The sequence below is a fragment of the Lygodium microphyllum genome, chromosome 10, assembly GCF_053477565.2.
Source record: "Lygodium microphyllum isolate KBCC chromosome 10, Lygodium_microphyllum_v1.1.10, whole genome shotgun sequence".
In the NCBI taxonomy this organism is placed as follows: Eukaryota; Viridiplantae; Streptophyta; class Polypodiopsida; order Schizaeales; family Lygodiaceae; genus Lygodium; species Lygodium microphyllum.
The window spans coordinates 19,348,457-19,373,202 of NC_141144.1; the positions used below are offsets into that span (position 1 = coordinate 19,348,457).

The 24,746-nt window shown below is 44.5% G+C and overlaps 1 protein-coding gene across 1 annotated transcript in view; it reads left to right on the forward strand.

The window, feature by feature from the left end:
- LOC148029767 (putative membrane protein At3g27390) overlaps positions 1-24,746 on the forward strand; it is an 87,092-nt gene that overhangs the window by 33,632 nt on the left and 28,714 nt on the right. The window contains exons 3-9 of the mRNA XM_087686091.1: positions 1,815-2,007; positions 5,994-6,130; positions 6,271-6,559; positions 7,459-7,565; positions 7,742-7,955; positions 8,102-8,306; positions 22,701-22,944. Coding sequence (XP_087542217.1) covers positions 1,815-2,007; positions 5,994-6,130; positions 6,271-6,559; positions 7,459-7,565; positions 7,742-7,955; positions 8,102-8,306; positions 22,701-22,944 — 1,389 coding nt within the window. The remainder of the gene's footprint in view (positions 1-1,814; positions 2,008-5,993; positions 6,131-6,270; positions 6,560-7,458; positions 7,566-7,741; positions 7,956-8,101; positions 8,307-22,700; positions 22,945-24,746) is intronic.

A 24,746-nucleotide genomic window follows, 5' to 3' on the forward strand; every position in this document is an offset into this window, starting at 1 on the left:
CTGACCAAGCCTTCTAAACCCTATATATCTCCTCTTTTCTGCCTTGAATTTCCTATGCAGCCTCTTTCAAATAGCCCCACTTTGTTTTCATGTACTTGCCAACAGTTAATTCCATGAGTAGCGACCTATAATCAGTCACAAAAACAGTAAGTATTCCCTCCAATCAGTCCTACTTAATTTTTTCCAATTGTTTCTCACATAAATAGTGACTGCCCATATAACAGATTTGATTGGAATCCCTTTTGATCAGTCCTCCTTTGTCTTCAATTCATTTACCATTGGTAAGTCTCACCAACCATGGCCTTTTACACAACAAACTGATTTAAAACCTCATGCATGGATTGTTACACATGCTGATCACCTAGATGATCAACATTTAAGGCAGACTTTGTCAGTGAATAGGGCGCTCCTAAGACACTAAACAATGCCTTACCACAAATCCTAATATTAGCCACTACAACTGAGTCCCAAATTTCCCATTGTGCTTCACTGCCTGCCCTTCAAATTCAATCAAGCTTTGCCCTAGTGCATCCACCCACAGTTTCTCTCATCAGAGCAATGGCATTTCTTGGAACAAAACTGTTCCAAAGGGGCTCTAATGGGATTAGGGCTTTTGGCTGAAAACCTTAATCTACAGCAGCAAATCAATCCCAAAATTTCCCCTGAATCCACTGTGGGTGCTCTCTAAACTCAGTCTAGCTTTGCCCTAGTGCGTCTACCCTTACCCACAGTTGCTCTTACCAACATGGGCTTGATTCCGTTTCATTTAGGGGGACATCTTGATGGCTTAGCCATATGATATTTGCATATTCAATTTGTGAGTATCATTGATATTCCAAAGAGGGTGGTCCTATTCCCAAATTTATTTCACCTTTTGAAAATGGTTATGATGGATAATTTGTAGTCAATGATTAAGACTAGTGGCTAATCAGTATACTACTTTGCCACATAACCCTGCTTCTTTTAGACTGGTGAAAGTGTTGATGATGAAGATAGTGTCTAAGAGGGTGCCTCTATAGGCACATTGACTACAACTCCAGGAAAACACAAAAGTGTGAGGACATTGGATGGGTGCCCATACACTAGAGGGTCATTGAAGAAGGGTCCCTGACCAACAAAATGCTGGGACATTTTGATGCATGGTTGTTTTGAGACATGTTTCATCTTATATGGAAATGTGACCCTGTAAGAATGTTGAATTCCAAAATTTTTGGTGATATTTAGAATCCGAGTGAAAAGGACATCATTGAAGGCTTAGAGAGTGAGGATGACTAAGGATGGTGATTGACCAGAATGCATTTGGCTCATTAGACTCCTGATTTGAGTGCTTCTACCTTTTATTTCTTTTTAGGTCTTTCATGTGTAGGTTACTACACCACTGAATCCTTGCCACCTTTCTAGAAAAATTTGACTTACTGGGGAGAAGACTAGTGTAGAGCTGAAATGGACATTACTCAGAAAAGACCTTTTGTGTCATGTATGGACTGTCAGCAAAATGGTGGGTCTGTTCAACTGCCAACAGAATTTTTCTTGTCATAATTCAAAAACCTTTGTTTGGATTCTGAAGTAGCTGGGTGGACAGACATAACCTATTGCAGCTACTATTTTTTTGGTTTTGTTAAACATTTTGTCCGAGTCTGAGGAAAAGGGAACACATCTCTTGTGCATTTTCCAGGGTTATGAAAAAGGGAAAGTATTTGCTAGCTATGCTGCTTCTTTCAATAAGCTCACTTATGACATAGGAAATATTTGGTGGTAGTTCCTGTTTCATTCAATAAGCTCTCTGACGATATTTATTTGTTTATTTTTTTCAGTAGTAAAAAACTGGGGCCAGTATTGAAGATGGTGCTGTTTCTGATTTTGCCGGTGCCTTTCTTTCTAGCATTAATATTGGGAGTCACTGGCAGTATACTTGTGGGATTAGGACATGGATTTTTTCGCCCATTAGTTGCGACCTTTGAAGCAATCAGAGAAGGACGGCAGAATAAATTTCTCCACTGTTTTGCGGTGTGTATCTTTCCTCAAATGGTTCAATCCATTTCATCCTTCAAGTACAATTTGAATGCTCTAAGTGTAGTGATGTGTTCTTTTAGGATTGTGAATAATTGTTGTTTGATGTATTCTACTGCAGAATGCAAGCATAAAACACATTGCACAAATTTTCTTTGCGCAATTAATTTTTTTTTGCAATTTGAGTACCTTAGAATAGAGGACAGAAAAGAATTGGTGTAGATGCAGTCAAAAGATAAGAAGTGTATTTGGGGGATGGTATTGATTTGTTTGGCCATATTTATTGATATAAGGCTCCATAAATAGGGGCTACAAATAGCTTATCTGGGTACATGTACCTAAAAGGTTTGCTGTGATAGGTTGATAGGTTGTGTTTGCCACAATTGCTAGTTATTTCTTTTGTGCATGTACCAAAGGTTCTAGGACTTTGATTTTCCTGTTAATTTGCTTAAGTATTTAAGCACCCACTCTGTTGTCCACTACTCTCTAAATCTCTATTTAGGACTGAGCCACTTCTCCTTATCCTCCCTTTTGCCACTGCTGTCTGCAACCAGCTGGTATGCACTATCAACTGGGTCATTGCCTTCTTTCCTCACTTCTGCATACTTAGTTTTTGTTATTGCCAATATAAAAGGCACTAAGGTGGGTAATGTCTACAGCCCTAACTATTTGCTAGGATCTCTTAGCTTGCAGCTCTTGATAGTATGCACTTCGTCACAATCATGAACAACAAAAGATCTGGTGAAGAAGATCCTCTTTTTGTCAATTTTGCCTCAAGTAGGTTCTCTTTGGAAGACACCTTCGAGTTTTGTATCCATGGGATACATTTAAAAACTTAACTTGAAATGGCTCAGAACACAAAAGTCAGCCTCTAGTGTCACCAGGTGGTGGTACTTTTTGCAGTTGCTTTCCTTATTTACTTATATAAATATTTTATTTTTCTTTTCTTTAGTTTTTGTTCCTTTTTACCCCCAGAGTTCTCTTGGATTAAGTCAGGATCTTTGCATGGCCAGGAGAGGCAGCCATTGGGACAAATTGGACTAATGGTTTGTCTGAGCCTTAGGACCGGTTCCATATTGAATGGGCACTGAAGAATAGAATGCTAGTGGTTTGGGACTGTGTGCTTTGCCATTGGAGATGGTGCAGGACAATGAGCCTGGCCAAGACAGAAGATGCACATGTAAGAATGCTCACGGAATAAAAGTCACTGTAACTGAGCCACATTATACTTTTTGATGTGGTTGCAATGATAAAAGTTGCTTAGAACAACTTGGGGAATGTAGGGGTCACCATCCCTAAAATTTAGGGAGTTACTATTTTTGTACTCCAAAATTTGTTTACGCCATTATCTTCATTTTTGTACGAGGATTAATTCTCTAGTTTGTGCCGAGGTCAAATTTTGCACCGATCATGGAGAATTTTAGACCAGAAGATTTAAACAGGCAAATTGTTACATGTATGCCATATGGCACAAATTCCCAAAAGAGAGAGAGCATTTAAAAAAAACGTAATAGGTATAAGGGGCAGATCTGAGAAAAAAGTTTTTGAGGAGCTGAGGGCAGATTGCTGCAAGAACATCAGCTATGGAGAGTACTTCTTCGATTCTGACTCATGTACGGAGGTAGAGCTTGCTCCCTTTGGTCAACTCTCTCTCTATTCTTAGAAGAAACGCTCTGCATGATGGGCTAATTCCATTGAAGGGTTTTTCAATTCTGATTTAGTGTTGTTTGTGGGACTGTTTTAATGCTGAAATGATGATTTCCTAAAAGGGATGTTGTTTTGGACATGCTGGACAGTAAGAACAGTGAATTCAGAAATTTGGACAGTAAGAACAGTGAATTCAAAGCTCTGCAGACTGCAATTCTGCACACGAATCATTGAGTTTTGGTCACAAAAAATGCTTTCCTAAAAGGGATGTTATTCTGGACACGTTGGACAGTAAGAACAGTGAATTCAGAGCTTTGTAGACTGCAATTTGCACATGAATCATTGAGTTATGGTTACAGAAAATGGTTTCCTAAAAGGGATGTTGATCTGGTCATGCTGAACTGTCCTTATGCAGCTGGGATTTACTCAGAAAAGATGAAAACCAATTGTTCACAGGTTATGTATTTTGGAACATTTCATTTTTGTAATTTTCCATCTTTTAATTGATAAAGAAATGCTGAGAGGGGCGCCGGTCTTTGGGGCCAATCTGGTGTTGAGCTAGGGAGTGAGGTCTCTGTTTGTGTGTGTGTGTGTGAAAATACTAGGTGTTAATTGAAGGAACTACCGCTTTATGTGAGTCATAGACCGGTTTCATCTAGACAACTTGTGGAAGAAATCTGTTATAAACATTCAGCTGAGATTCTCTCCCAATGGAGCTGTTCAGCACCAACCTGATATAAATGGTGTGTGGGACAGCCTCACTTAGTGAATGCGGAACCTAGCAGCATGGCTCTAAATAGAAGATTTATCCCTTGCATTCTGCTTCCCATAGTTGTTTTCAGACACGGATGATGTGCTGGGCAGTCAGTTGCAAATGTTTGCAAACTTGGAGTATAATATACAGGTTTCAGACTTCACATTTTCTAACGGTCAACATTTTTGATAAATGACTGGAATAAAGTGCCTTTTTGGGCTGCACTTTTGCACCTGGGGTTTTGAGACGATGAAGAGGACATTGTAGCATCATTGTTACAGATGGGGGCAAGCACAAGTGGTGTTCCTTGCCCGAGTTCTCTTCATCAGCATGACATGGATGTTGAAGCTGATGCCGCTGCTTCTGATGATGAGGAGGAGGAGGAGGAGGAGGACTCTTCTGCCGTGAATGATGAAGATGATGAGTATGTCTACAGACTATAACCATGTTACTTGTCGGTGTTTGTTTTTAGTTTTCAGTCTCTAGTAGGCATTGCTCTGGAGTCTTGACCCTTGGGCCTCTAGTGTCTCTTGTTTGCTTGATGTTAGTTAGTTTAATGTTAGCTTAGACTTCAGTATTGTACATATAAAAATCTATGCTGCTCTCCAGCTTTAGTGTTCTGCTGCTCAACTTCTTTTAGGCCTTTTCTACTTTTCTATTTTCAACTTTAGTAAATGTTGGAAAATGTGCTTCTAGAACTTAGCCAAACATCTGGACTTCAGTTGTGGTTTTGAGAAACATAAAATGACTGGATATTCAGCAGTTGCAAGTCCACGTAGACCAACTTAATCAGTAAATCTAGGCCCATGCATTCTTCATGGGAATATATTTTTGCTTGGCTAACTGTTATCACCAAAAACGCCAATCTTTCTCAAACACAAAAAATTTGGGGAATGTCCATATCACAAAAATTTGGAGATTAAACTCAGAGCCTTTAAGGAGTGTGTTCTTCTCTTATCAGATCCATTAACTGATAATATGATCTTTTCACACCAGGCCCAATCTCTATCATGGTCCTGTCATCTCTCAGTACTAGGGATTCTCTCAAAGAAAATCTATTACATCCCTCATTGGAATGTCTTCAAGACTGATCCATTCTCGTAATACAATATGAAAAACGTAACTGGTGAATTATTATTTCAATATTCTGTACATGGGTGGTGATATGTTTCGCAAGACCCAGTCACAACATGTGCTTTGCTCACAACATGTGCTTTGCTGTTTATAGGTCATGTGTTGCCCACCCTTTGTCTTTACTTCCATATTTTTCTTCTTCTTAATCCTAGTTGCCTCTTTCATATTTGCCACTATCCTTCCGCAATAGTCTATGCTTACTTGGATATACATTCATGCCAAGTCCAGCTGGCTGATGAAGTTGTGTTTTCTTTTATTTTTTTTGTGTGGACTGGGGCCTCAAAACTGGAAAAGGCTAAGGAGACAATGTATGTCCTTTTTGATGTAGACGGTTTTGATAAAATTGAAGGTCTTTATTTTTGAAGAAGTTTTAGATTCTATTTCTTGAATGCTGCAGTTATTTAATCAGTAAATCCTGTTTTGTGAAATAGTTTGCCATTGTGTGCAGGATGGGGTATGGGATACAGTGAAAGGAAGCTGCACTGTAGTACGTGATTTCACTGATTTCTGTTATCATTCATATTTCTCTTATTTGCGAGATTTTCGTGCAGAGCCTGCTCAAAATGTACAACCTTATGAAATCAGGTGAGATTGGTAGTGAAATTCTAAGTTATGCCTCGGACTGTTTCCCCCATGTAAGAGTTGGTGTAATCTTTTTTTGCATTCTATCGATCCCTTGTTATTTGAATGACTTGACTTTAACCTTACAAGAAAAAATTTGCAAGGTTGTTTGATCTACTTGAATGTGCACTGGTGGGTGTACTTGGTCTTCTATTGGATGTACCTGCCATTACTTTGGTTGCAATTGCAAAAAGTCCATACATGCTTGTGAGAGGATGGAGAAGGCTCCTGCAAGATCTTATTGGACGGGAAGGTCCTTTCCTAGAAACAGTATGTGTTCCTGTTGCTGGGCTTGCTTTATTATTATGGCCCTTGGTGGTGGTAGTAGCAGTCACAGCTGCATTACTCTCCAGTATTTTCATTGGCTTGTATGGGGCGGTTGTAGTGTACCAGGTATGATTTTCATCTCTCCTTTCTAGATTCAAGTAATTTCTAGTCTAGGGAAGAGTTACGGCAGAATAAATTTTTGTTGTACAAGAAATGTTTGCTCTGTGGTTAACCTTTGAGTAGAGTGTCGAAAATCAAAAGCAGGATTTCTTTGGGGTCTGTTTATGAAGCTTAAGAGCATTGTGCCTATTTTGAGTCCATGATTGCTCCTTTTGAGAATAAATAAAGTAGAAGCAGACAGGAAAGAAGCTTCCTGGTGGTTACCAATGCTGAAGCTTAGATGCTATATGCATACTTGATTTAACAGGGTTATAGTTTATTTTACTAGCCTTTACCTGGAAGTGGACCCTCCAACTTCCAGAAATTTACAGCACCATAGAGAGAGTTATATACTGGTGGATGAATCCACTAGAGAATAAGGATCATAATGTCACTGGGACTAGTCTTGTCTTCTGGGAGACGGAAAGCCATTTGTAGGCCTCCCCCATTCAGTGATTTTTCTCTTAATAGACATGCTTAACTTTGTGCTATCTGTTTTGCTGATAGTTCCAGTTGATGCAAAGTTCTTACTTGATAGCTCATACTGAACAAAATGTAGGCCATTAGTAGGCCTCCCTCATTCAGTAATCATTCTCTTAATAGACATGCTTCACCTTGTGCTATCTGTTTTGTTGTTGGTAGTTCCAGTTGATGCAAATTTCTTACTTGATAGCTCATACTGAACAAATGGTTGCAGCTTCACTCTTTCTCACAACTCTGCGTCTCTCTCTCTCTCTCTCTCTCTCTCTCTCTCTCTCTGTGTGTGTGTGTGTGTGTGTGTGTGTGTGTGTGTGTGTGCGTGTGCGCTCTCTCTCTCTCTCTCTCTCTCTCTCTGACTCTCTCTCTATGGTTTCTACATGGATCAGGAAGGTTCGATACGCTGCGGACTAGCCTATATTGTTGCCGCTGTGGCACAGTTTGATGAGTATTCAAACGATGTTATCTACTTGCGAGAAGGTTCATGCCTTCCAAGGTACAGGTCTTAATCTATGGTCTCAGAGTAATTTATTAGTGTATAGGAATTTTCATCTTGCTGGAGCATCTTGGGCAGTGAGAAGACAATATGCTTGGCTTCTTGAACTTTGTGTTTAACACTGCTACTGCTTTTATGCTGCACCTTTCATACCTCCTGATATTACTGACAGCCAGGCCCCGCTATCGTAAGAAGAGGTCTTCTGAATCTGAAACTGTTCACACAAGGCCAACAACCCGGCAGTGGCCTATAGAGGGAGGTGCATCACCCATTCCTACTCCTAGAAGCTCTGCATCCGTGAGTTCTCGTACAGGCTCAGAATTGAGTATTCATTCTCCAGGGTATTCCAGATCGCTTAGGCAGACAATTCAGGAGGTGAAAATGATTCAGGTAAGAACTTTTCTTTTTATTTTTTGGTTGTTCTGTAAATTTGCACCTTTTTCCACTATACAACATTTGTTGTTGAGTTAGTGTTCCAGACAGTTATTATAAGCTATGGATCATGTTTTCTCAGCTGAATTTCTTGGCCATACCAGATATGGGACAACATATTCAGATCATATGAACTCTATGGAAGGGAACTTCTGCAGTCAGATGTTATCAAGTTATCGGAGCTGGAAGAATGGCTTCGCTCAAGTAACATTGCCAGAAGCAGAGTTATAAGTGTTGGCTTGCCATCTTATTCGACGCTCATGAATTTAATCCAATCAGGAAAAGCTGGCGTTACTGGATTAATTTTAGGTACGATCATGTTATTTTCTATGGAAATGCTTGTTCATGTCCTTATTAATATAGCAAAGAATTGTCTTGCAGGATGCTATAGTTAACACTTAAGCTAGATCATTTCACTATGATAGTAACCCATCATTCATCTTCTGTTAATGTAGCAAATGCCTTGCTAGGATGCTTTAGTCCACAGTTTGCTAGTTGTAAAGTGCTACCTTGGGGCAGAAATTTATATAATTTAGTCTGTTTGTTGTATGTCCTATGAAAGATTGATAACATTACCACTTGTTACAATGAAAGCACAGAATCTTTCTTGGCCTTTGAATGCCCCTCTCAAAATGGCCAGCCTTTCGGGAAACCTGGAAAAACCTATTCTTCTTGGGTATTTTTGCCAATCCGGCTTTAATCCTGATTGGGAGGTATTCTGTTTTTCACCGGTCTTTTGGATCTTATTGTTGTTGATTTTCCCACTTTCTTGCTTCCCCGTTTTAGGGGGTGGAAATGAGGATTCCCTTTGAAGATGGTGAAGGGGACTTCTTATGACTTGGTCAAGCAACCATGCAAAATGCAATAGTTCACTCAAATTCATAGAAGTTAGACAACAGGGACTATTTATATGGTTTGTTGCATGATATTGAAATATTTGCTTGACAACTTATTCAAAACCAGTGAACATATGAAGTTGTCCCTTTTGGTAATTCTGAAATCTTCGAGCTCATGGTCAAGCAATCACAAGTGCATAGCAACTGGTCAAATGTGCCAAACACTTAGATGCAATGTCAAAGTGCTGAAGTTCTGAATGGAATTCAGGCATTGAACCCTGCATGAGCTTGACTATGGCTGTGGCATTACAACTCTTCTAGGAGCATCCTACATTGTATGAAGATCATTGTGGGTCAGATTGGAGTTTCTGCCCTTGAATGAGGTTCCATAGAGTTTGGGAATCTAACACATGCCATATAATATTTGATCTGTTAAAATGATTCTTATCACTAAATGTGTTCTTCGTCATAGCGAGGAGTGGAAAGAGGATTGAGGTATTGGATAAGCAAGTGGTAAAGGATTTGAAGGGGCAATTGGTTAGGTACTACTTGTGGCATTGAGTTGCCTAGCATGGTGGCTCTAAGTGGTTGGAGAATGTGAGATGCATTTGAGCAAGGATTCCCATTCTAGATTACTTGTAGGCACAATGTGATCGGGGACACTATCACAGATGGGAGCTGATTGCTGGTATTGTTACTTGGTAGATTTGGGCTGCAAGGTGTAGCCACGTTGTAGAGCTTCTGGATGCGTCCACTATAGAGAGTGTGTTTGAGTATTTGGATAGAGATTATCCATACTTTCCATAGGAGATGTGAGAGGTTGTGGGGTGGTTATGAGAGGATGAGAAGGAGAGATGTGCTCATGTGGACTTGGGATTCAGACACCTGCTACACTTATTGTGTTCCTCCTAAGTTCTGGTGTGAATGCTCCCTTATCCATGGGCAGTTTTGACCTTCTAGTTGGAGAAGGGTTTTTTCCCCATGTGACTTGTCAGTGGGTGTGGTACTTAGTACCTTAGGGATTGCACTTTCATATCATTCTCAGACAGTGGATGTGACCTTCAAACACTCCTCTCTTGTTGTTCACTTGTTCACTGTGTGCGTGTGCATGTGCGTGTGCGTGCATGCTGTTGAACCCTTACCTAATAGTGGTATCAGAGCATACCTTTCAGTTGCTGCTATCACTGCCATCATTGTCGTTGAGCCTTGCACTTGGTTGCTCTTCTCCTTGCTCATCATCAACACTCGGTTGCCTCGGCATTCTTTGGCTTGTGGATAGGTGCTCATCTGTCCCGTCTTGTGTGCCCATAGCACCAGCTCAGGCGTGCATAGACAGTCCTTTCTTGCCACACCTGCCTATCCGCATGCCTATCCTGATTACACTTGTCAGTTCCTATACATCATGCAGCTGTCCTTTAACAGTCCCGTTGCCCGACACACTGTGTTGACCAAAATTGTTAGTGTTTGCTAGGGCAAACTTCAGCTTCGCCACATCCAACAGCTACTGACAGCCTCCACCGACAGCCTGTGGGCTCAGTGTCAGCTCATGTTTAAAGCGCCAACAATCTACATCATACTGCCTGTCAAACACCGACTGAATCTGCACGTGCTGGATTTCTGCCGACACCACAAAATATTAAAATATTGCACCTCCAAACCTTAAACAGCACTAAGTCACGTAAAATAGCTCTTGTTCGTGTGTAGTGCCCCTTACAAGCACGGGGTTTGGGGATTTCACGGCAAACATAAATTTTCCCCAATGTTATTCAAGAATTTTGGGGTTTTTGCCGAAATACCCCGAATCTCACCAAAATTTCAGGGATTTTACATGCGGGGCTCAAAAATTGCTCAATTTTGTACCAAAGTTTGGGGCTTTTCACATTTGAGGTCAAATTTCTCAAATTTCAGCAATTAAATTTGGGACCTTCTTGGAAATTTTCCAAATTCATTGACATTGAGGCCGATTACACCTACATCGAGATTTGCAGCACATCAGAGCCCTTTCAATTGCAAATTCTTCATCGATGCCATCAATTTTCCAAAAAATTGTAAGTTTTTGGTATTTTCTTTGCTTTGTTTTTATGCTGCCCCCGCATTGGTCCTTTGGACAGCCATTGGTTCTAATACTAGCAATTTCAACAACATGATGAAGCATGTTCTTGTTGCCAAGTAGCTTTGGGGTTATGTATGTAGTTGAGAAGTTAGGCGTGCAGGCCTGGCTACACAGAACGCTATAGGTTCTTCCAACTCATCCACTATCATCAGTGGATCTTCCGCTCTAGCTTCTCTTCCACCTCCCAGAGTAGATCAATTGAGATGGGATGGGCATGATATCCGAGCTCATGCTTTGATTGCACTCTCATGCAAGAGATAGGTTATCCTGCATATTTGGTCGTGCACAACGGCCAAGGATGCTTGGGATATGCTTTCTTTGTTATATTAGGTGCGCAATGAGGCTCTTATAGTCTATTTGCATAAGTAGTTTGAGATGAAGCATTTGAGAGAGGGTGATTTCGTGGATGCATACATTATACGTTGTCGTGATGTTATGAGGACACAATGTGAAAAAGTATGGAATGCATCATCATCCGACTTCTTTATTGATTTAGAGAGTCAATGTGATCTGAGCCATTAGTACTAGTGTGAGTTGTATGGATTATCCAAAAATACTAGATTTTTGGATAAATTTAGTCTATTTTTGATATTATTTATTGTAAAAATCCGAAAAAGTTAGAAAAAAGCTTCTAGATTAGGATGGCATGCAAAAAGCTAGTTGTTTTTTCAGCCAATTAGGGGATTTTCACAAGAGGGACAGATTGACGAAATCGCGCGCGTTGCGATCGCTGTAAACAGGCTGAAAAGTGTAAATTGAATTGAAAGAAGGAGTGATCTGGGAGATCCGTGAATAGGTGTCCTGAGGTTTTACCCCCCTTTTGGAGCCAACGGAGCCATCAGATTTGGGTTCCGAGAGCAGTAGAGAAGAAGCTGTAATTTTTATGCATGTTTTGTTCTACGAAGAAGCTCCAGGAGATCTAATGCTTGGAGATTGCTTCTGAGTAGTGCGAAGATTCCAGATTCTTTCAATACATATTGATTCAATTCATTGCGATTTGTCTTTGTAGTGTTTACCACTTGGGTATTCTCTATCTTCTCTTCCATCTCCTATCTCTGCTTCCTTCTACTTCTGATCCCCGGTGGATTCGACCTTTCGACGAAAACCCCTCTGACAACATGTCAAGGACATCACGGAGTAGCTTGCTAATATTGATGAAATAAATCACGATGTCTCTCTTGTATCTATAGTCTTTGTTGGTCTACTTCATACTCATCAAAGTTTTGCCACTATACTTTGTTTACTTGCAAAAGAAGATGCTAATGCATACACATTTGATGCACTGATATCACTATTGTTGCAAGAAGAGCAATCGAGGCTGAATCACTCTAACATAAGTATGGACAATCAAGCATTTGTAGCGAGCCATCGAAACATGGGGAAGCCATGGTAGCCCCCAAACTCAAATGGTTAAGGCAAAGTAATTTCTTCTATGGACTCTTCAAGCACCAATGAAGCAAAAGAGATGTAATTATTGCAAAAGAAAGAGGCAAGTTATTAAGGAATGCAGAAAGAGGATGGAAAGTGAAAAGAAGAAAGAGGATGCAACCGCACATTTAAGCTTAGACATAGGTTAATCTTATGCTTTTGTTGTGCCTTCTTCACATGAGCATAGTCTTTTAGTTGCTGAAAATTGTAGCACATGGTATTTTGACAATGGAGCTTTCAAGCACATAATGTCCTTTCATGACTTGTTTGTATTATATGCAAATGTACAAAAGGGGGGATCTATTGTATGTGCAAATAATGCTTTGTATGCAATCCAAGGCATTGGTCAGATTTTCATTATTGCAGTGGATAGAAAAACTATCATACTTGAAAAAGTCTTGTATGTGCTAGGTATAAAGAAAAATTTGTTTTAGGTTTTAGCCATTGCATGTGCTAGATTTGTGGCTAAATTGCACATGGATCAATGCAGTGTCTATGGATGTAGTGATGGGGATGCCCTCATTATCACTGATACATTGTACAATGGACTCTTTTAGTTTGATTTATATGAGAGGAGAGTATCAGAGGATGCCTTACAAGTTGATGCCACCATTGTGGATGATTGAGTTATGGTATGCTCAGTTTAATCATCTTAACTATCACAGTTTGCCTTACTTGAAAAACTAAAATATGATGCTTCATCTCCCTTCGTTAAAAGCACCTACTCACATTGTATGTGAAAGTTGTTTACTTGGCAAACTGCATCGTGCTTCATTTTCCAAAGGTAGATCTATGTGTACTGATAATAAATTATAGCTTGTGCATAGTGATGTTTGTGGGCCCATGCATGTCAAATCCATTGAAGGATACATGTAGTTTGTTACCGTAATTTTTTTTTGCAAGTAAAATGTGGCCGATTATATTACTCAAAAAGCTGATTACAACAGAGTGCTCATGCTCAACAGACTAGCTAGAGCTGAAGCAGAGTTACCAGTACATAATGTATACAAGCCTCTCAAGGCGTTCTGGGGGGGATGGGGGTAAGAAGCCATGGGGAGGGGGGTATATTGCCAAATGGGATTGTCTGCCTGCATCACAAAGAACAGACCCTGGCCGCCCCAGGTACGCATGAAGTGACCATGGAGCTCCTGACAAGCCCTGGACTCGCCCTGCACCTGATCCCATCGGCCGTGGAGGGAATGGATGATGGAGGTCCATAACTCTGCTAAGGTCGCAAGTGCTGAAAGTCTCTCTCTGCCGAAAGCCACCTAGCATCTCGCCTTCCAAATATGCCATCTAGTAAGACTCCCTATGATCTCCCATATCTCTGAGCGGTCTGCTGTGGACTCCAGTACCTGGCGGATGGGTAGAGCCTCCAAACCGACCACTGTGCATGACCTTGCCTCGATCATGAATATCGTGTCCTGCATCCCGGCCTCATACAAAAGGTGACGGCCCTGGTTGACTGCCTGCCAACAGAAAGCTCCCCATGAGATACACCCAAGGTTGGGCGCTATACGTCGAAGGATACGGCATGCTTCTCTCCACACGAGCTACGTCTCCTCACAAGACCAAAGGCAGTGCTTTGGGGTTTCCAAAGGCTGCTATGTGTAGCGCTTACAACCTCCTTTTGCATCTGAGCAAGCCAGCTTCCCACCGCCGAGCCTCCATGTGCCACCAGCCATAAAAAATACGACACCCTCCTCGGCCTCTAGCTATCCCATAGGCGGCGCCAGAAGGTCCGTCGGAAGGGCTCCGTGATGTGCTTCGCCTAGTGCCTGCTGCGTGACGGTGCCCAGTCCATATCCTCCTGCATTAGTACATGTCTGCCAATCCTGACAGTATACTCTAGGAACCTGGGTGGCTTTTTTGTGACCGCAGGGGCCGGCCATAGCCACTTTCCTGGATCCCACTCCAGCTCATCAAGTGGTCTACCCTCCCAGATCCAAAGGCGCCACTTCTTGAGCTCCTTCCAGAAAACATAGGGGTCTAGTCGCCAAGTCTTCCCCTGAAGACCCACCACCCGAATCCTCCTCCACGAAAGGGTGGCAATCCCCTCATCCTCATGCCCTCTGTCAAGGGCCAGACGTCCCCCCTCCTGAACGGCGAAGGTCCCCTGGGGGGCGCCACCCACTCTACTTGCCACTTGAAGAGGGATTCCTGCTGGAGAGAACCTAGCTGCCCATACCTCCCCGGGCTCTATCGGCTCTCGTATCGGGGGGGCAAGCCACTCTGGAGGTATTGCTGCGTCTATCTCTCTTCTCCTCAACTCCACTCCTCTTGTGCAACCTGATACTCGTTGCAGCACCTCCTCGTCCGCCATCCTATACACCTCCCGCCATGTCCTGATGGAACGAGCTGGGCCGGCCTCCCACCCAGCCTCCCACCCAGCCCATTGGATGTGGGGGCGCTCACCTATCTGTGCCCCTTCCCTATCTTTGACCTGGAGGTTCCAGATCACCGACTGACGGTCTATTTCCTCCTGGCAACCTGGGGGGCTCTGGATTAGGGCATTACGGAGTCCGTGCCACACGTGGAGTAGGCTCCGAAGGAAAGGTGATCTTGGGGAGGGGGGTGATCTGGGCTGACGTGAAGATCCATCTCAGGGACGGCCTCCACTCACCGCCAAGCCTCGGTTTACAATCCTGAAGGCCCTCTTGCAGTAAGACCTTCCAGGTCTGCCCGTCTGGTGTGAGACTGCGGACAACTAGCTTGCCCAAGAGGGCCATACTTTGATACTCTGGGTCTATGATCCCAAGCCCTCCCTCTGATCGATGTCGTATGATGGTCGCCCACGCCACCTTGGCCCTGGAGTTCCTGGAGCCATCAGACCCAGACCAAAGGAAATTCCGCACTAGGTGGCGAAGTTGCCCTACGCACGATGAGGAGAAGCACCAACACGAGGCGATGTACCAGGCCGTCGCTAGGAGGACCTCGTTAATCACCAGGGCTCAACCGGCTAGTGAGAGGCGAACCATGCTCCAGTAGGTCAGTTTCCTCCGAATAGAATCTAGGACATGAAGAAACTGTTGGGCAGGAGTGATGTCAAGTTCCACCTGGCACCCTAGGTATCGGACGGTCTGCCCTCTGCTCACCCATCTAAATCCCAAGTAGACGCCCCACTCCGTGCTGGAGTCCGGGTTTGTGAGGAAACCAACCGAATTTCGCTAGTTGATTTTCGCATCCGCTGCAATGTAGAACACATCAAGAGCCAGCCTCATTCTCTCCAGCATTACCTCATCGTCCTCTATGTAGAGGTATGTGTCGTCTGCGTACTCTGAGTCTAACAACTCGGTCTCCTCTCTCACTGGAAGTCGGAAGCCGTGTAGTCCGCTCACACGGGACCTGAGGAAGTGAGACATCATCTCTGCGAAGAGTAGGAACATGTATGGGGCCAGGGGACAGCCTTGTCGGACTGATCTCTCCAGCTGAAACTTCTCCCCTCGCCTTCGGTCTATGAGAACCCTGCTGTTGCTGGTGGCTGATCTGTACAAGCCGGAGACCCTGCGAATCCAAGCATGGGGGAATCCCAACTTCACCATGGTGCCCTCTAGGAAATCCCAGTCCACCCTATCATAAGCTTTCTCAAAATCCAAGAGTAGTATTGCCAGTCTCTGCCCACTGTGCTGAGCCCACTCTATCACCTCAAAGAATGTAAATACATTGTCTAGGATGCTCTTATCTTGGACAAAGCCTGTCTGTGTGTCATGAATGATATATGGAAGCACATGGCGTAATCGCCTACCAATCATCTTTGCCAGTGCCTTATAGGCCACTGACAATAAGGTGATCGGTCTCCACTCGGAGAGCTCCAACCGATCTCCCCCTTTGGGGAGAAGACTGATAAGGCCTGCCGAGAGACTCCCTGGCATATGTCCTGAGGTGAAGATCTCCTGGAAAGCCCTTAGTAGGGGGTCCTTCACCACATCCCAGTAGGTAGTGAAGAAAGCCTTAGAGAGGCCACCCTCCCGCGGGCATTTCTGCCCATCCTGTGTGGAAAGCCTCCTCTAGTTCCTTCTCTGTGAAGGGGGCTAGGAGAGCGTGTTCTATCTCCTCTGTGACGAGGGACGGGGTGTGATCCCATACCTGTTGTTTGCATCTCTGTCCTCTAGCTAAGCTGTCTCATGCTGGAAGAGGCGCGTGTAATAGTCGGTGGCAATCTCCATCACCTCATCAAGGCTAGAACGGGTCCTTCCATACTGATCCCTAAGGCTCCGTATGTGCTCTCCCGCGGTGCGGGGCTGGTGCACCTGGAATAACTCCCTGCACATCGTGTCCCCCTTCCGCGCCCAAAAGGCTGCTGAAGTGCGGAAAGAGAACTCCGAGCGCCTGTCCTCTAGGCTATCAATGGTTGCACGCGCGCGCACCTCCTGTGCGTGGAGGGTGGGGTCCCCTGGTGCCTCGTGCAATAATCTCTGCGTGGCTGCAAGGTCCCGCCGGAGTGCTCTCTCCTCGTCCCAGCACTGCTGCCTCACCTGTACGGCTGCCTCTTGGCAGATTCTGCTTGACTCGGCTAGGACCTCTGCAACCTCCTCTGCTATCCTGTCCCTCTTGATCTACTCTTTGGTCCAAATCTGCTCTAGCTGTCTCAACATCTCCACCCTCCTATAGATCGAGTCAGGGATCCGACAGGATTGTGTATCTAGGGCGGATGCTGAGGTATCAAGTGTTAGGAGAACCGGGCAGTGATCGGATAAGGTGGTGCCTGCCAACTTCTCAATGTGGCCTCCACGAGAGCCTCCCCACTCTCTCACATAAAACCTGTCCAACCGCTCCAGCAGGGCTCCACCTAGCTGCCTGTATCCTCAGGAGAAGTCCAACGACCTCTCCCTCCTGTGGAAGGCAGGGTCTTTCCAGGCATCACGTGCTCCGATTGCAAGCAAAAAGACCTCCCATGCCTCCTCCTCCTCCCCAGCCATGCCCTGGTAGTTTCTTTCTTTGCCTTGCTGGTCCTCCAAAGCCTCCAGGATGTTGAAATCTCCTCCAACAATCCAGGAGTCCACCTCTGGGAGTCCAGCTGCAATCTCTACCCAGAACCTGCTGCGTGCCCTAACCTCCGTAGGGGCATAGACATTGAGGACTCCAATACACGAGTCCCCAATATCGAATCTGATCCATAGAACCCTTCCTGCCACTATCGTCCCGTGGTCTCGTACACAAGTGGTGAGACTCCGGTCAATGGAGGTGCATATGCCTCCGCTCCTGCCGTGGGGACTTATGGCATGCTCCCAGTAAGTATGCGAGCTGCCCAGAAGCACCTTCCCAACCCGCTGAGCCTGGGCGAAGGTGAGCTTGTGCTCCTGCTGAAGCAAGATGTCTATCCGTCTGGCAAGGGCAGGCTGCAACTCCTACCGAACAATCAGCTTCCTTGAGCCAAGTGTCCCACTGTAGTGGAGATTATTCACATTCTAGGATGCAAGATGTAAGCTCATGGGGAAACCTGTGACTGACCGAACTGGCATCTATTCGGTGTGGATGCTGCAGATGAGGAAGAGAGATTGTGAGGCATGCAAGTGCGCTTTGCCGCCGGTCTGGATGGTGAACTCCAGTCCCCCATGGTGGCCCTCGGCCGAACCATAGGGGTGATAGATGATCCAGGTGGTACTATCAATGCATCTATCAGCCATGCTGAAAAACGCGACTCTGTACACTGGTAGAAGCGGGCCGCCTGTGTTTGGGGCCACTCAATCACGTCCCTCGGCGCTCTCCACTGTGGGGGGGACTCGAAAGATAATGCTCAAGTACGGGACGTCGGCGCTAGCCCACCAGTTAATGTCCATCATGCATCCTGGCCACTATTGTGCAAAGAGTGCTAATCCTTCATCTCCCATCCACTGGGAGATGTGATCCGCCACCTGACTCTTCAACTCCTCCTCAATCTGTGTAGTCGTCCACTCCTTTGAGTAAGATGATTGAAGAAAAAAGGCGTAGTTTGGTCCATCCGGTGGTGCTAGTAGGTGGACCTTGCCCCTCCTTGACTTACGAACCACGAAGATCCCCACCTCTAGAGGTAGTGGGAATTCTCCGCGCTCCGCAACTCGCAGGTAGGACCATGGGCCACTGCGGAAGAACTCTTGTGGCAGTAGCTGTGCCTGTCTCAGGAAAGTATGGCGGGTGGCAGAGGCAGATGAGTTGGTGGCTGTGTGGACGGGGGGAGACTATTGGTGTGCAGAGGAGGTAGGTGTGTGTGGCTCATCACCTCCTGTGGGAGGAGGGGGGGTGGGTTTGGGGGGGCTCACCTGACCTGGGTGCGGATCAGGGGGGTGCTCGGTAGGGGTGGGAACTCAGGCGAGGCAGTCTGTGGCGCATGTGGAGAATGTGGGGGGCTGCGGTCCTGTCGGGTGGGGCGGACAGGGGGGGTGGTGGAGTGCTTTGCCAAGAGGGGACCGCTCGCCCGCCAACACCCTGCTTACGAGGCTGGGTTTGAGGAGCTGGCTGCGCCCCCCTTGCCGTCTCCCTCTCTGTCGTCTTTGGACCCGTGTGAAACCGTCAGCGTCCACCTGCGGACTTGTGGGCGGAGCCACCTTGGCTCCGAAACGCTTACAAACTCCTGCCTGATGCCCAAAGTCGTAGCAGTGCAGGCACTGCCTTGGTTGCCCAGTCACAATGACCTGCTGCCTAAAGAAGTGACCGCCTGCCTCAATCTCTAGGAACTGTGGGATATTCTTGACCTCTTTCACTGCCACCCGTACCTTTGGGACCCCTGCAGTTGTCACTGCATCTGTGAAGGATGCGGGAAGGATAGTGCCGAAGTGCTGCCCAAAGTCTTGTGGAGTGCAAACGCCTCCACAGTAAAGTATATGACCCCCTTTGTGGATGCATATGGTAAACTGGCGAGTAGCTCGCGAGCTGCGTCTGCCGAGCTGAGGTGGACCATGAAGATCTCTTGGCCCAATAGGACCGCCTCCATGATTTGCGCTGTGCCGATGCGCAGGGTGGAGTGAAGCCAGTGCCAAAGCTGGGCCTTGGCTGGGGAATGTCCTACTACCTGACCATAAATTGCTGTTTCCATTAGCTCCAGCTCTTTAGCTCGGACGGCTAAGAGCTGCTCCTCAGAGACGAGTATGCGCAAGGTGTTCGACTGGGGGGTACTCGGTGAGTGCGCCGGCGTCTGACCATAGGTTTCCATTGCGCGTCCCTTCTAGGAGAACCTACATAGCGCATTGTTGTGCTACTGGATGGGGAGTTGCTGTAGGAGGAGGGAGCAACTGGAGGGGGAAGGGGGGGTGTCGATGGCGAAAGGGGGGGGGGGGGTTGTTTTCGATGGTGGTGAGCGGGCCAGGCCTCCGGCAAGACAACACGTGGGGGGCGGGGAAAAAGATAGGCGGGGAGGGGGGGGGCCAGGTAGGCGCAAGCGGAGGGGGCAGGGCGGATGCAGGCGGTGCGCAGGGAGCTAGTGAAGGCAAGAAGGATGGGCACTGGTAGCAGTCGATGGTGAGGGAGGGAGTCGCTAGTGAAGGCGCTGTATCGGCAGGGCACGACGAAGCGACGGGCCGGGGCGGGCCGGGGCACAACGAATAGGCGGGTGGGGGCATGACGAACAGGCGGGCGGGGGCACAACGACGTGACGGGCAGGAGAGCTATTAGAGATACTTTGCTGGGGAGAGGCGATCCTTGATTGCTTGAGCAATATCTCTTTTCTTGTTACCTTCATTGATGACATGACTCATCATTGTTGGGCATATGCTTTGAGGTACAAATCAAAAGTGTTTGCATGCTTTAAACCATCATTGTTGGGCATATATGCTTTGAGGTACAAATCAAAAGTCTTTGCATGCTTTAAAACCTTTTTGGCCTTGGCTTAAAATGGTAGTGGATGCAAGGTGATTGCACTACATACTGGTCAAGGGGGGGAATATGTGTTAGGGGGTTCAACTCTTTTTTGGCTGAAAGGGGCATTATCTGTCAGTGTACTATGTCTTACACACCTCAACAAAATGGTGTGGCTGAAAGAAATAATCGCGTTGTGATGGAAATGGTCCGTTGTATGTTGTCACACAATAAGCAGCCCCCAAAGTTTTGGCTTAATGCTATCATGTGTGGAGTGTATGTGCTGAATCCCAGCCCAACTAAAGCATTGGTTGAATGTATGCCTTAAGAGGCTTGGAATGACCAGAAACTTGAAAGTTTGTTGCCTTTATTTCAGCAAACTGCACCTGATTCTGGTTAATTTTAGCAACCTATTGAGGGTTTACAGCAGCAAAATCAGCAACAGACGCTGAACAACAGCCTGATTTTAAGCCCATTGATCAAGGCGTTGCTGCTGATTATGAAGTGGTTGATGAGAGGTTTGCTATTTGGGAAGCTAAAACAGTCCCTAGATGGTTGTTAGATATGTTATGGGGCAGCAAACAGTCCATTCCACTTCCTAGTAGAACTAGAGTAGCTACTCGCCATGCACAGGGTAACTTGGTTGTGTTGGAACTCATAGCTACTACATGCAATGAGGAACCTGCCTCTTTGCATGACGCTTTACAAAATGAACATTGGATGGCAGCTATGCAATCAGTGATAAAACATAAAAATGGCACATGTGAGTTATGTGATGTGCTTGTTGGCAAGCATGCTATAGGCACAAAGTGGGTTTACAAATCAAAGCGTAGATTTGATGGTAGCATTGATCACTACAAGGCATGTCTTGTTGCCAAAGGGTATACCTAATAGCATGGGATTGACCGTGATGAGACGTTTGCACTCACTTCACGTATGACCACCATTTGTAGTGTCATCACTTTGGATGCTCATTATGATTGGTATGTGTATCAGTTGGATGTGAACAATGCTTTTCTGAATGGCGATCTTCACAAGGAGGTTTATGTCACTTAATCTCTTGGGTTTGTTTAGAAAGGGTTAGAAAGCAAAGTGTGTTATTTGTATAAGGTCCTCTATGGTTTAAAGCAAGCACCTAGGGCATGGTATGAAAAGATACATGCATACTTGATTGCTCTTGGCTTCGATAATTTACACACTAAAAGCACACTTTATGTCCGCAAAGACTAGAACAACCTCTTGATTCTCATTCTTTATGTGGATGACATGCTATTGACTAGACCTCATGATACATATTGAGTCTTAAAAGTTGAATCGCAACATGCGTTTGATGCGACAAATCTTGGCCACTTTCACTACTATCTTGGCATATAGTTTATTGCTAGCTCATGGTACACTTCTCATTATCAAAGAGGCGCAAGATAAAATAGGGGGGTGAGATGGCTTCTTTGATAGCCTTTGCTTCATCCCAATACCCATCACTCAATATGTAAGTTGTCATCTCTCGTGGTTCGATTGTTTGACTCCCACTCCATGGATTCCACTCCTCGCTACATACAAGTCGACGAAGAGAATTTTTTGTTTGGACCATCCTAGACACACGAGTCAAGACACAAAACTCGAGAGTCAAAATACTTTAAACATTTATTTTATATGCATAATAAAAATCATAAATGATCACTTACTAATGAAGCATAAGAAATCAATATCGGAAATGTGTCTTTGCTAGCTTTGCAAGGTCGTAGTGGCAAATGCTTCTAAATAGAGCCAAAGCCAAGGACTTGCGAGTGATGAAATTGATTATGCACAAGGCTTTCTCCAAGGTTGGCTCCAAGCAAAAGATGCCACATTCTTCAGTATGAGATCAAGTGAGGCACATGGAGTCCACGCAATAGTGGGAAAGTCCATTCCAACATACTCACCTATCTTTGCACAATTTGAGCCATTATTTGTGATGACTTGCACCACATGTTGTGCCCCAATCTCATCTATAGCTCTCTTGATATGAGAACATTCACTCCCTAGGAATGCTTAAGCTAGGGGCTAAAGCATCCAACCCACTTAACGATGTGGTACTGACAGAACGTGATACTAAGATATTAATCATGTGTTGGCGTCTATGTGAGTGTTTAGAGTCAACAATTGTCATCAGTAGCTACTAATTACTAACTTAGTGTATTCAAAATTAAAAATAAAGTTAGCATGTAAATTATTAGAAGAAAGCGTCAAGTACAAATTACAATTTACCACTTTCCCTATCACTCCATCCATTAGACACAATGTTGCAGCCATATTGATGCCAACATGACTTTAATCCAGTCAACTCATTTTGAATGTAAGTCACTTGAGTGTTTAAGGTTTATTTCAAGCACATTCATTCCATGTAATTGGAGTTCCCTTGTGTGTTATTGTGTATGTTTTTGAAAGTTGTGTCAAGAAACAGAACATTTGTAAATATCTATTCTGATTAGATACTGTCTTTTTGTTTATGATTTGGTTGTTTTGGTCTCCTATTTCTGTATTAGTGATTGTTTAAATTTTCTTTTTGACTGACAGTTGATGGCATGGAAGTGACAATGGAGAACCGACCTCAAGAACGTATATTAGATTGGTTTTTTGAGCCTCTTCTGGTTTTAAAAGAGCAAATAAAGGCGGCAAGGCTTTTGGAGAGTGAGGAACTTTATATTTTGAAATGGGTTCTTTTAAGTGGTGATTCTGTCCGGATGAATGGTTGGGAGAATGGAGGCTTCCAGCCAGATGATGAAGTAAGGAGAGGCGAGTTTCATGCATGGGGCAGAAGGTAGGCTTATTCCCTTGGAATGTGTAGAATGATTGATACTGAAGTCTCACTGTGCACTTGAAAGAATCTTGCTTTCTTCAATAGAGACTTCAAAGTAATAGTTACTGAAAAGGGCCTTGTTCAATCAAGTGCTTTTTAATGATAGCATTGGTTGTCTATCTCGTCCTTTAACTATTAATAGCCAGTTATGATGATCAATTTAATGACCGAGCAGTGTGTATACAGTAAGGGCCATTTGTGAGTCCAATTTTAAGATTGTGTGCCTGACATGGGAAAGCTGATTTCATATTCAGAACATATTACTGCCGTCCAAAAACACATCAAATGCTTGATTAAGGTAGGTCCAAAATCTGCGAAAGTTTTTTGCATTGAATGTTTTCTTTTTATAAGATCCTCACAGGAATATCTATCTTTCGTTATAAGACCCAGGCAGTAAGAATCTTTGCCAGTCTGTTTCCCAAAGCGGTATAATAACTTCTGGAATTTACATATGTAGACGTACTGCTGCTTATTTATTTTGAAGCTTTCGTAAGTGCCTAATGATCATCCTAAGTGAGTTTAGGGAAGTTTAGACCTACTGCTGCTGATTTATTTTGAAGCTTTCATGAGTGCCTTGATCATCCTACATGAGTTTAGGGAAGTGTAAGGTATGTACTCATATGCCTATTGGTCGGTCACAATCAATCCAATTTTCCCTTATGGAAGTCAATTGTTTATCCTTGTTTAACTGATATGCCTGAAGTCTTTCAGATCAAAATACTCAAATGCATCCTAATGTGTACCCTTATACACCTAGGGAATTGCCCCAAAGGCTCCAGCAAGCATAGATGGTCCTGCAAGGTGGATCTGTGCAGAGCTTGAGGAGTTGTGAAAGGAGCTGTGGAATGAGAAGGAAAATGAGCAGTCATTTGGGTAAGGATGGTGTGCCAAATCCATGATGGGGTGGTCCTTGCATTTGGGTTACTTGGGGACCTTATAGCGGTGTCCCCAACATGGTCAGCCCTGATGCACTTGACACTGAAGCTGGGACTCTGCCACTAGGAGTAGTCATACCCAAGTGCCTGCAGTAGAGGGAAAAGGAATAGATGGGGCTCACGCAGGTGGCTTTGAAAAGTTAGGTCTACACAAAAGATTGGTGGGTGGGAGTTGTGATTGTGATAAGGCAGCAAGAAGAAAATCATTGGAAGGAGAATGTAAATAATGGGAAGTACCTGTTTGAGTGCAAAAGATGTGGCAGACCATTCCTGAAGAGGCATCACAGATGGAGAGGGGAAGGATGTCAACTTTGTTGGTGACTTCTTTGGTTGGTTAGACAGACACATTTTTAGTTAGCCTCTATGCACTCTTGCAAAAACTAGCATGGTGGTAAGTTGGGTGTCTTAGGCACCTTACTTTGATAATGTTTGAGGAAACAGTAGGATTTGTAAAGAAAACATTGACTATATGACAACACATGACCAACAAATCAACTTAGAGATTAGGGAAAAAGGAAGAAAGAAATAGTAACATTTGCGAAAAGCCAATGTGGCCTTTGAGACAAAATGAGAGTACATATGTGTCTAATGTCATCTGATCGTGAAAGGGAAAAAAATGCATCCTAGTATAAGGCTGGTATCTAAAGATCTCTAAGTCTAAAAATTGTATGTAGAAGATATCTAGATTCAGTAGCTCCTCTCTAAATCTCAATGTTAGGACATGAACCTGACTATGATGTGGTCTAGGGCCGCTCTGCTAATGTGTCGAGGGGTGAGTGTTCTATGCCTTACAATGATGGCTTTGATTTGACTATAGCGTGGTCTAGG